The sequence below is a fragment of the Eptatretus burgeri genome, chromosome 17, assembly GCF_056783735.1.
Source record: "Eptatretus burgeri isolate ZD-2024b chromosome 17, Ebu_testis_v1, whole genome shotgun sequence".
Lineage (NCBI taxonomy): Eukaryota > Metazoa > Chordata > Myxini > Myxiniformes > Myxinidae > Eptatretus > Eptatretus burgeri.
The window spans coordinates 57,756,284-57,768,783 of record NC_140977.1 but is presented as its reverse complement, the minus strand read 5'-3'; the positions used below and the strand labels follow the sequence as shown (position 1 = coordinate 57,768,783).

Here is a 12,500-nt window from a genome sequence, read left to right as displayed (position 1 = left end):
CCGGCAAGCAGCAGCTTCTTCACTCACTGCAGATCTGGATAAAATCACAAACTGGTCCAACACGTGGAACATGTCTTTCAATCCAGACAAATCTCACACTCTCACTATGTCTCTTCGAAAGGACCGTTTACAAAACCCCCCCATCCACTTTCTCAACAATCCTCTGGAAGAAGTCTTTTCTTTCAAGCTTCTGGGTCTCACTATCTGCCATGACCTTACCTGGGAAAGTCACATTTCCAACCTCGCCTCAAAAGCCAGTCGCCGACTGGGAATCCTCCGTCGTGCTAAGTCCTTCCTCGGCCCTCTTGAGCTCCTGACCACTTACAAAGCTTTTGTCCGTAGCCTGATGGAGTACTGCTCTACCCTCTGGGCTGGTGCTCCTGCCTCCCACCTTTCTCGGCTTCACGCTGTCGAAACCAGGGCATTTAAGATCATCGGCATCTCCCGCAATGAAGCTGAGTCTTTGGGCCTCTCACTCAATCACCGCAGGTTGTTCGGTGGTCTTTCTGTCTTCTACCGACTCCTCTCCAGCCTTGCCCCCCCTGCTCTCTCTGCGATTTGTCCCCACCACATTTCCACAGGGCGCTCAAGGTCCACCAACAACCCCCTTCTGGTAAAACTACCAAAATCACGAATCACTGCTCATCTTCACTCTTTCATTCCTCTTTTTTCCCGCCTTTGGAATAAACTTCCTCACTCTATTCTTTCCCATTCTTCCCTCCAGGCTTTCAAAACAGCTGTTCACCACCACCTCTTATCTTCCCCCATCCAAATCCTCGATCTTTTCTACCCCCGATAATCCACCCAAGCCCACTTCCTTCATTTCTCCTGCTTTCCTTCCTGAAAGTCCCTGAAACGTCCATCTTCTCATCGCCATGTTCCCCGTCCCATCCCCCTCCCTCTCCCTTCCACAGTTCACCGAATGTGTCTGTTCCCCACTGTTTTGTCCCTTCCACTCCCGCCCCTCTTGTCTCATGCCTCCTTGCTGTGAGTTGTGTGTTAGCTCTCATACGAGCCTCGACCAAGGTATGCAAAAAAAAAAAAAAAAAAAAAAAACAGACTGCTCTCCATACGACCTCTCCTTCAAACCTTGTCTAAAAAATCCAACTGTTACAGCGTTTATTTCTCCATTCTCTGAATTCTCCTTTATTGCATCCCTCAAGAAACGTGTTTAATCGCATCTCTGACCTAAAACTTAAAAAACCCCAGTTTGCTATGAATGTTCACTTTCCATCAACCATTCTTTTTTTCCAATTTCAGTGCCAACTCACCCCTCTCACCCCTCACTCTCAAAGCAACCATCACACTCTTCTCCCTCCAAGCCTCCCTCTCACCTCTCTCAAAAACTCCCCCCTCACCTTTCTCCCACCATTCATCCCCTCACTCATCCTTCTCAAAGTTGCCCCCCTCTCTCATACAACAAAGCTGCCTCCTTCCACTGCCCTCTCACCTCCATCTCTTCACTCCACCACCTCAAATCCTCAACTGCCTTCTTGCCCCTCTCTTGTCCCCCCTCTCCCCCAGCTCCACAGAGCCTTTTCTCCTCCTCATCCGGCCCCTCCCCAAGCTATTGTGCAATCCCCCACACTCTTTCAAAAACCCTCCTAACCTCCCGCCCTCGTCCATCGTCCTTGTCCTACCCTCCCCCCCTCCACCTCCTGCACCCAAAACATCCTCCCTCCATCTTCATTAACAGTGTGGACCTCAAATATCCGGGGCCTTCGCTTAAACTTTTCAGATCTTTCCATACAGGTTGCCACTGACAAACCAGACATAATCTGCCTAACATAAACTTTCCTCCCACAAGATGTGTCTGACTCCCAAGTATCTCTCCCCGGTTACTCCATCCTCCGGTATGAAAAACCTGAGCATCATCCTGGTGGAGGAGTTGCTCTCTTCATCAAATACTCTATTCCTCACTCTCCATGCACTGCCTTCCCTCCCCCACTCCCCCAGGAATACCTCTGGCTACGGCTTCCCCTTCACGCCAACCTCATGTTTATATGTGTACTGTACCGTCCACCGAACAGTGATGACTCAATTTACACCTCACTATCCGAAAACATGGACCAACTTCTATCTTCTCATCCAAACTCTCTCTTCCTCATATGTGGTGACTTCAATTGTCATCATGCCAGTTGGATCGGTGTGGGTACCTCTCTCACCTGTCATGGCACTTCAGCAACTCATTGGGACTGACTCAATCTGTCAACTTCCCGACCCAGATCTCAACCAATGGTACTCCATCTCTTCTGGATCTGATTTTGATAAATTTCCCTGAAAATATCTGCTGCTCTTCCTTCGCTCCAATCGGTTCTTCTGACCATGTCCTTGTCAAAGGGGACATCTCTCTGGCGATGATCAGAGAACCACCTCACCGCCGTCGAGTCTGGCATTTCACTCAAGCTGAATGGCACGGTCTCCAAGCAGCCATCAAAATTATAGACTGGTCTCCTATCGCTACTTTCTCCAACATCAACTCATCCTGGGAATTCTTCCAACGAAACTTGCTCTCCCTCGTGCACAGATTTATCCCCTCTCATCTTCAGTTGCCCTACCCTTCCTCCCGCCCTTGGTTCACTGAAGCTTGTGGTGAGGCAATTGTCCTGAAACAACTTGCCTTTGCCTCATGGAAAGCAAACCCAACTGAGGGTAATCTCAGTTCCTTCCATAAAGCTTGGAACAAGTGTGTATCTACCCTCAGGAGAGCTAGAAAACAACATCTTTCTAATCTCAAGTCTGAACTTTCAAACCTCTCTCCCTCCTCAACATCCTGGTGGTATCTAATCAAATCTGTTTCTGGTGTATGTTCCCCCTCCATCCCCTCCCTTAACTCAAATGACTGCACTGCTGATACCGCATGTGAAAAGGCTGAATGCCTAAACTCGGTGTTTGCATCGAAATCTTGTGTATGAAACCCATCGCTTTCTGTACCCACCTTACCCAGTCGCACCCAACTGTCCCTGGACTCTGTGTCGTTTTCTCCTGACAAGGTGGAGAGCTTGCTGTCAAACCTAGACTCAGATTCTGCAACCGGTCCAGACGGCATCTGCCCACGTGTCCTAAAAACCTGCTCGTATGCTCTTGCTCACCCTCTCTCTGTTCTATTCACCCTCTCATTTGCTCAAGGTCATCTGCCATCTGCTTGGAAATCAGCAAATTTTACTGCCCTGCATAAAAAGGTGCAAAAACAGATCCCTGCAAATACAGACCAATCAGCCTTCTCCCAATCATCAGCAAGGTTATGGAATCCATCATTGCTTCAGACATTAAATCCTTCCTCTTCTCCAATGGCTCGATTTCCGATCATCAATTTGGTTTCAGACCAGGTCACTCTACCCTGGATATGCTGCTTCTGCTCTCCCAACAATGGATGGAGGTCCTCAATGCCAGACATGAAATCAGAACCATCTCCCAAGACATATCACGTGCTTTTGACACTGTCTGGCACCCTGCCCTGCTCACAAAACTCTCTTCCTATGGTATCCAAGGACATCTCCACTCACGGCTCGCAGACATCCTCTCCTGCTGCAGTCAACGTGTGGCCCTCAATGGAGTTCTATCATCCCCTCTTCCTGTCCAGGCTGGAATTTCTCTAGGTAGCATTGTGGGCCCTGTTCTTTTTCTGGTTTTCATCAATGATCTCTCCAATTCTCTGGAAAATCCTCTTTATCTCTTTGCTGATGACTCCACCCTCTGCCGTTCCATCTGTCATCCCTCAGAGCAGCAAGCAGCAGCTTCTTCGCTCACTGCAGATCTGGATAAAATCACAAACTGGTCCAACACGTGGAACATGTCTTTCAATCCAGACAATCTCACACTCTCACTATGTCTCTCCAAAATGACCATTTAGAACCCCCCCCCCCATCCACTTTCTCAACAATCCTCTGGAAGAAGTCCTTTCTTTCAAGCTTCTGGGTCTCACTATCTGCCATGACCTTTCTTGCGAAAGCCACATTTCAAACCTCACCTCCAAAGGCAGTCACTGACTGGGAATCCTCAATCATACAAAGTCCTTCCTCGGCCCACCTGAGCTCCTGACCACTTACAAAGCTTTCGTCCGCAGCCTGATGGAGTGCTGCTCTCCCATCTGGGCTGGTGCTCCTGCCTCCCACCTTTCTCGGCTTCACGCTGTGGAAACCAAAGCATTTCGGATCATTGGCATCTCCCGCGATGAGGCTATCTTTGGGCTTCTCACTCTCTCACAGCAGGCTCGTCAGTGGTCTTTCTGTCTTCTACCATCTCCCCTCCAGCCTCGCCCCCCCTGCTCTCTCTGCGATTTGTCCCCACCATATTTCCACAGGGCACTCAACGTCCACCAACAATCCCCTTCTGGTAAAACTACCAAAATCATGAATCACTGCTCACCTTCACTCTTTCATTCCTCTTTTTTCCACCTTTGGAATAAACTCCCTCACTCTATTCAATCCCACTCCTCCCTCCAGGCCTTCAAAACAGCTGTTCACCACCACCTCTTATCATCCCCCATCCAAATCCTCGATCTTTTCTACCTCGATAATCCACCCCAAACCCACCTCCTTCAAATTTCTTGCTTTCCTTCCTGAAAGTCCCTGTAATATCCATCTTGTATTCCCCATGTTCCCCACCCCATCCCTCTCCCTTCCACAGATCTCCTAATGTTTCTGTTCCCCAATGTTTTGTCCTTCCCACTCCCGCCCCTCTTTCTCGTCTCTGCTTTGTTACAATGTTATTATACTTTTTGTTATTTATTTTGTAAATAGAATGCCATGCCGTGGAACGACCTACGAAGCCGCTCTATACACCTGAACACGTCGTGTGTTTAAATCATGGGAATTCTTCTGGGTTCTTTGTAATTAATTAGCCTAATAAACTCAGAAGGTCGTGATAATCATTTTGGTGTATTACACTCCACATCAGAATGTTCCAGTAGAACACAAAAAACATGCCACACACCCGCGCGCGCGCACACACACACACACACACACACACACACACACACACACACACACACACACACACACACACACACACACACACACACACACACACACACACACACACACACACACACACACACACACACACACACACACCTCCTCCATTTATAGGAGATAGATAATGCATCTATTTGGCTGTCCACATTGACGATTCACAATTCATTTGGCTGTCCATCTGTCAAGCTGTCCATCTATTTGGGTCCCCATCATCCACACAGTTGTATCAAGAACCAAATAAATAGATTTGACAATCTACTTTTGACTGATTTCTGATTGTCCACCTGTTTGGCTGGCCCACACTTACCTTCCAATGAGGTTGCAGTTGGATGTGCAGAGTGTTCTCTCCGTCCCAAAGAATGGACAGGCCGGTCCTGAGTATAGTGACCACGGTGTAGAACCCAGCATACCACACGGCCACATGATCACCAGCAGCAGCAGTACGACCACCACCACCATAGAGAGGTCGACCATGACTTCCTTCAGCACCACGCATCCCATCTCCTCCACCTGTTGCACCACTCCACATCCCTGAGTTGGACCACAAGCGGCCAAAAGAACTCTGCATGGGAGATGTACAACGAGCAGAAATAAGTCTATTATTTTGATACCGACTGTGGTAAATATCTCTTAAACCAACGTTTGTAATTGGTACAGTACAAAAATTACAGTGCAATATGTACAGGCACAGACTGTACAGTACATTCAGTACAGTGCAAACTGTAAACATATCCCCAACTGACTCCTCTTCCATTAGGGTTGAAGGCCTTGACGTGGTGATTCTTTTGTGACTCAGAGGGGCAATTGTTGTCTCCCTTTAATAAATTCAAAAATATGGCAGACATTTTAACCCTCTCCCTCCACACCCCCTTTGGATATATATATATATATATATATATATATATATATATATATATATATATATATATATATATATATATATATATATATATATATATATATATATATATATATATATATATATATATATATATATATTGTTGTGGTTACCAGATTCGCAAACCACCATTCAGGTCCCTTCGGTGAGGTATCTCTGTAAGTACATGTGTAGTTAGGCCCAAACCCGTTGTCTAGTGGGAATACATGTCATTTATGCGAGCTGCGACTCTTCAGGATAGCCGTTTTTCTTTTATTATCTTTATTTTGGACCAACCGCCATGATCACAACCACAACATCAACCACCGACCACAACCACCGCTTCACCACAACCGCCACGACCTTCACGTCACACCTCGCAACCGTAGCATCGCCACCGTTCTTGCCCCGCTGTGGGTACCGGTGTTGGACTCGTGCAGGGCGCACGTTGAACAGCGTGTACAAAATCACGGATTTTGTGCTTCAAAAACGGATCAAAAACGACACACGCCCACTTTTTGCCGTCCAATCGGTGAGCGAGGGGCGATTTGGCCCCGCCTCCAGAACGATCGATATATGCAAATTTGTGGATCAAAAAGCCTTCACGCCCACTTTTTCTCGGGCCAATGGGGAGCGAGGTGAAAGGTCAAAGGGAGGGGGTCAAAGGCAAAGCTACGGGGGGGATAAAAAGGACGGTGTTCGTCAGTCGAGAGAACGAGAACGAGAACGAGAACGAGAACGAGAACGAGAACGAGAACGAGAACGAGAACGAGAACGAGAACGAGAACGAGAACGAGAACGAGAACGAGAACGAGAACGAGAACGAGTCGGAACGGAGGGGACGAGTGTGGAAGTCTGGAGCCCGAAGCCTGCAGTGGCTGGAGAAGCTGAAGAGAGTCGGACGAGGGGGTGCTCGCGTCGGTGCCAGGAGCTGCACGCCCGAGGGAGGCCGGCAGCGCGACCTGGCCGAGGTGGAGACGCACACCAGGGATAATAAAGCTCCTCTATACCCCGAGCATCAGCAACCCCCTCCTGTTTCCCCCCGCGCTGAGATAGTGCGACCAAGGGGGCCCCGTTCCCACCCCCTACCAGACACCGTCCACGAGGCCCGCGGGTTGCGGGGCCATCGCCGCTCCGCGTCTCATCACCAGACGGGTAGGCGCGACCCGGTCTCGGCCTCAGGCCTGCCTCATTCTTGAGGTATTTCTTTTCCTTGGTTTTTGGTATGTGTTGTCGGCGCCGTCTGTGAAGTAGAATTGTATAAGTGTTGCCGTGTGCTCGGTAGTCGGTATTAGCTCTGCACTGTGTCTTCGCTTTTATATTTGCTTTTTGTGTAAATGGAATTGTGTTTTCTTTTTTTTGTGTGCTTTTGGTGGAATTGTATTTGTGTGCTTCCCGTGTGCCGCGAATAAATGTGCTTTATTGTTGAACTGTTCTCCCGCTTCGCTTCGTCTTTTCCTCCATTGAATCCCCATCTTGCTTCACGTAAAGGGTTGGTAGTGGGCTGAATACGCCCGATAATTAATCGAACCGTCGAGGTCGACGATAACACCGCTCGGTTATTCTGATAGTACGGAACGGGTCGCTTAAGTGGCCCGTGTCCGAAGTCGACCTGCGGCGAGGTGCGATCGCCCGGTCTACCCTCCGCGTGGGTACTTAGGTAGTTCGAATTTGGCGAGCAACCCTATCCCACGCGGGGGCTGATTGGCTCGATCGCGGTGAGACCGAAAGGTCCACCCGTGACTGGTTCCCGGCGTTAGTCCGAGAGGGTCACGACTGGATTGTCCGTCCGGTGGGCGACGTGCCGCGATTCGAGTTACGTGGCCGTCAGCACGCCGGCGGGCGCGAAAACCGCAACACTGGTGTCAGGTCGTGCGATACAAATCCATCGCCCTCCTCGCGGCACTGGTATCGGAGAACAGGAAAACGGGCTCTCCTGTCTCCGGCTAAATTCACGGGAATCGGTCCAGGGGTGAGAGAAGCGACCCCCGATTCCCTCCAAATTACGAGCGAGCTAAATTAACCCTTCACGAGAAGCAAGATGGCGTCTCAAGGCGAGCGGGAGCCGGGGGTATTAGAAATGTATATGTGTAATAATGTAGAATCCATGGTCCAGGATGGAATCCCCGAGCAGGAAATGTTGATTGTGCAGGAACACGGACTCGCCCAACTGAACCCAGGGCCCGAGGTGGGTGCGGCAGCGGCCGCGGTGTATGACACCTCCCCCCCCCCTCTCCACCAAGACCCTTCCCCAACCCCTGCCGAAACGGCTCACTTGAGTGCATCCGACATGGCCCAGCTATTCACCATGCTGGCACAAATGAATGCGGCAATGACAAATGAAATAAAAAACGAAATGAAAGGCATGAACGAAAAGATGGATACAAATACAAATGAAGTGAAAACGACGATGGATGCGAATACACAGCAAATGAGGGAAGAAATGAAAGAGCTGCGGGGTGAGACGCAGAACATGGGCCGATGCCTGCAGGCGGGCATGAAGGCCGTGACCAGGGAGCTGGGAATGGCGACTCCACGTGTGGGAGCAGGCGAGCTGGAAGGGGGTGCAACGGCTGACAGGCCCGCGGTGGAGGCGGGTGAAAAAATAATTCGGGGGGCGTGTTGGGCAAGGGTCGTGACAGAGGAATCGACGGTGACCAAGAGGGAAAAATTAAATGGGGAGACCAAAACGTGTGAGACGAGACACGAAATGACGACAACGGAAATAATAGTTGAGACAAGGGAGGTAAAGGGTGAAGAGTTGGCAGAGACACGGGAGATAGAAAAAATAGAGGAAAGACTACACGAGGAAGACGGGGTAAGTAACGCACACACACACACGGAGGTAGTGGAGGATAATGGGGGTGAGCTCGCGGAGCGTGTGGGGACCCGGTGCGAGCAGCTGGATGACCTCCTCCAGGAACAAGGGGAGGGAGTATGCCCCCTTGAGGCGAGTCACGACCAGGTGAGTTCGGTCGTGCTTTGCGAGGTTGAGGGGACGAGTGCTGTGGACGGGTGCACGGAGAGCTTGGGGGGTGTAGAGGCCCCGGAGACCCTTGTGGGGACACAAATCCCCAGTGTGGTTGTCCCTGTGTGTGTGGTGCAAGGTGTGAGTGCGTCCCCGTGTGTGGAAGCGACCCCGTGTGTGAGTGGTGTGGTGGCGATGGTGCCGGAGTGCGTGCTTCCCAGCACGCCGTGTGTGGATGAGGCACCGTGTGTGAGAGAGGCCGTGTGTGTGGATGAAACGGCCAGTATGAGTGAGGCACCGCGGGTTAGTTCCCCCGCGTGTGTGGATGAGGCACCGCGGTTGAGTGCCCCCGCGTGTGTGAGTGAGGCACGGAGTGTGGATGAGGCACCGCGGGTGAGTGCCCCCGCGTGTGTAAGTAGTATGGTTTGTGTGAGTGAGGCACGCGTGAGTGAACGGCCGTGTGCAAGGTCGCTGTGTGCAAGGGAGACCGTGTGTGTGAGAGAGCGGTATGAGAGGGAGATGTCGGTTGGCATGCGGGAGCACGCAGCCGCGTCTCCCGGTGTGAATGTGATAGAGTGGACTGTGTGCGTCGTAACACGCAGGTGTGCGTGGGTTGAATGGCGACGACGACGACGACAGATGAAAGAAAGCCGAGTAGCGGCTGTAGCTATTTCGGGGACCGTGCCGGGTTCACCCAGCAGTGAGCACGCGGTTCGTGCTGTGCAACGCACGAGACCGCCACGTGCTCGCTTGCGAGAGTGAAGTCCCGGTCCGGAAACGCACGCGGTGGATTTGCCGATCCCGCGGACGGACAAAGTTTAGGCAGGTAAATGGATTTGGACCGGACGGGTTCTCCACGCGATCGTGTGTGTTAAGCTCCAACGGGCAAAGCACATGTGTTCGCGTGGGGAACCCCTCGAGACGTGGGGCTTGTTTTTTTTATGCGCACGGTGACGTCATGGCTGCACGTGGGGTTGGAATCCGGCAGGAGGGGTATCTCTGCCGGATGGTGCCGTCCAAGGAGGGACGAGGAACACGTGCAGCTGCATGACGTCACGGGCAGGTGCAAAGTGCGCGAGTTGCCGCGCAGGTGCTGCGCATGGAATAAAAAAAAAAAACAAAAAAAAAAAACAAGCCTCACTTTCGGGTGTACAGGATTCCTGGGCAAGGGGTGAAAGACCCCCTTACCCAGGGGCACAGGATGGAAACTAGTTAGGGGGAAGGGTTAGCTTAGTTAGACCGACTTCATGGGGCAGGGGTAAGTCCTCATGGAGTCCGTGGAATGGATTAGTTAGAGGGATTGTAGCCAGATTTAGGTTGGGAAATAAAAGTTATTTGGGACATTTGAGAACATGGACAGACTTGTGAATGTGTAGTGGGGACGTAGCTTAGCTACGTAGTGTTAAAAGGAACGTGCTACTAGTTTAAGGGACGACGTGGGAGCACGAGTTAGTTAGGGGATGCAGATAGAAGGATGGCAGAGTTCAGCGGTGTGTGTGTTGAAGAGTTGGAGAGTTGTGAGGTGAGTGCTTGGTGAGTGAGTGAGGCCAGCGGGTCTGTGTGTGTGGAGTGAATGGGGAATGCATGGTGCGATGAGTGATTGGGGGGAGGAGTGACTCCCGCCCAAGGGACCCCGGGGTCAGTGTAGAGTGAGTTAGCTGGGTTAGTCAAATTGAAAAATGGAGGTCGTTTTGTTGTTGGTGGGAAAGTAGGCTCGAGACCCATTTGGAGGGGTGCAGGAGCCCTGTTGACGGGCTTGGGAGCGTGGCTGCGAAAGGTGAGTATCGCTGAGTGGGTACCCCGGGCACCAGGCTAGTCGGCCGCGGTAGGCCAAGGGCCCATGGGGGGCCGGGATAGAGTAGTGGGCACGGGTGCGCCTGCTTGGTGCGGGGGCCCGGGGCGCCATTAGCCGCGTGGGCAGTGTTGTGGGCACGGGTGACCCTCGGAAAGGGGCCCGGGAGGCCGACCTGCCACGTGTGCGTTTCAGGGGAGGTGCCATGGGGGGCACTCCCCGGTGTTAGGGAGCTGGTAGGCTCGGAGGCAGTGTAGTGCCCGGGGGTGCCATAGCGGGAGATTCGGCAGAGGGTCGTGCCTGCCAAAGGGAGCCACGTGTCCCAGCCAGGAGACCGTGTGAGGGCACGGAGAGAAAATTGGGGGGCGAGGCCCGAAATTGTAAGGACACCAACACAGGCGACGGGAATCTGGGTTGTTAGAACCAATAGTTTAAGCGAGAGGCGCTTGTTGAAAGCCCCGGGGTAGTTTAGCAGTTAAATGGATAGGGTAGATTAGGAGATGTACCCCTCCGCACCATCCATCCCCTCGCTGTCGTTGTGGGCCGCTGGACCCACTTGGTGTTAAGATCGCCGAACTCTGGGGAGGCCATTCTGAGGCTTCGTTGGGCCTCGACACAGGACGTTAGCTCTCCCTTATTCCCCTCCGGGAAGGGAACGTAGGGGTTGGGAGTAGGCTAGGTGACAGGATAGGTTAGCCGAACAAGGACGATAAAGGGGGTTAGGGGACGATTTATAGTGGGGGAGTAAAAATAAAAACAACAGAAAAAAAAAATTAAGTTGGGGCTAAATTGGGGTTTGACAAATTAAGGGAGTGGGTATGTACAGTGACAGGCAAAGGCGATAGTTGGGAGGGAGACAGGTAGGTAGGTCCGAGCCCGCCTTCCAAGTGGCCAGCACCACCGCACTCCCTCCACCAACCTCCACTGAACGGCAAAGGCTGGCCAACTTCATCGGCTGGCCGTGTTTTGCTTCAAGGCGGAGGCCGGCCAACTTCATCTGCAGCTGTGGTACTTCAAGGCCTGTGCCGGCCAGTTCATCTGCCGGCTGTGTTTGCCTGCAGCGGCCTTCTTCTGCGGGCTGTGTTTGCCTGCTGCCTTTGCCAAGCCATGCCCACTGCCCACGTTCACCGCCCCGTTCCATTTTTGCTTTGCCCCCCCCTGTTCATTTCCATGTGCGCCAGGATCCGCAAGGCAACAGTTCGCAAGCTGCGAGAACTGCCCTGTTGGCAGCTACAACACGGGCCTGCAGTGGCGGCCCGTGCACCGTGTTTGCGTCCATCCATCCATCCATCCATTCGTTGTGCTCATTGCGTGTGCCACTTGAGCTGGCACGGAGACTGCGTTGTGCGGCCCATGCACCGTTGTGGTTCACTGCGTTCAGTTCAAAAGGGAAGGCCTTGGACTGCGTGTGAGCAGCCAGCCACGTTCCCTGTCACCTGCATTGTTTGAGTCAGAGACTGCATGCGGGCAGCCTGGCTCCCTGCTAACTGCTTTCTTTTTGCAGAGTTCAGTGATCCTGGGCCATGGTTTAGTCTAAAATTTGTAAGTTAAGGTTAAGATGTACTGTAAATATGAGTGCGCCCCCGGCATGTCTGTCTAGCGCCGGCAATTTTATTTAAGTCGTCCGTGTGAGTGAGTTTGTTTAGATAGTTACGCAGCCCTCAGGTTATTTATTTTGGGGACACGAATACCATGAATGTCGCACTCAGGGATCCGTAGGTAAAATGTACTAGGGGAAAACTACACATGATGGCACACGAAAATTTGACTACTCGGGACGAGTCTGTAAAAAGGGGAGGGGGTCGTGTTGTGGTTACCAGATTCTCAAACCACCATTCAGGTCCCTTAGGTGAGGTATCTCTGTAAGTACATGTGTAGTTAGGCCCG

General features: G+C 51.8%; 1 protein-coding gene across 1 annotated transcript in view; it reads right to left on the bottom strand.

Annotated features, from left to right (window-relative positions):
• The window catches only part of LOC147010218 (otogelin-like), a 122,256-nt gene that overhangs the window by 44,558 nt on the left and 65,198 nt on the right, over window positions 1-12,500 (bottom strand). Inside the window, exon 27 of the mRNA XM_085863365.1 lies at window positions 5,284-5,538. Coding sequence (XP_085719491.1) covers window positions 5,284-5,538 — 255 coding nt within the window. The remainder of the gene's footprint in view (window positions 1-5,283; window positions 5,539-12,500) is intronic.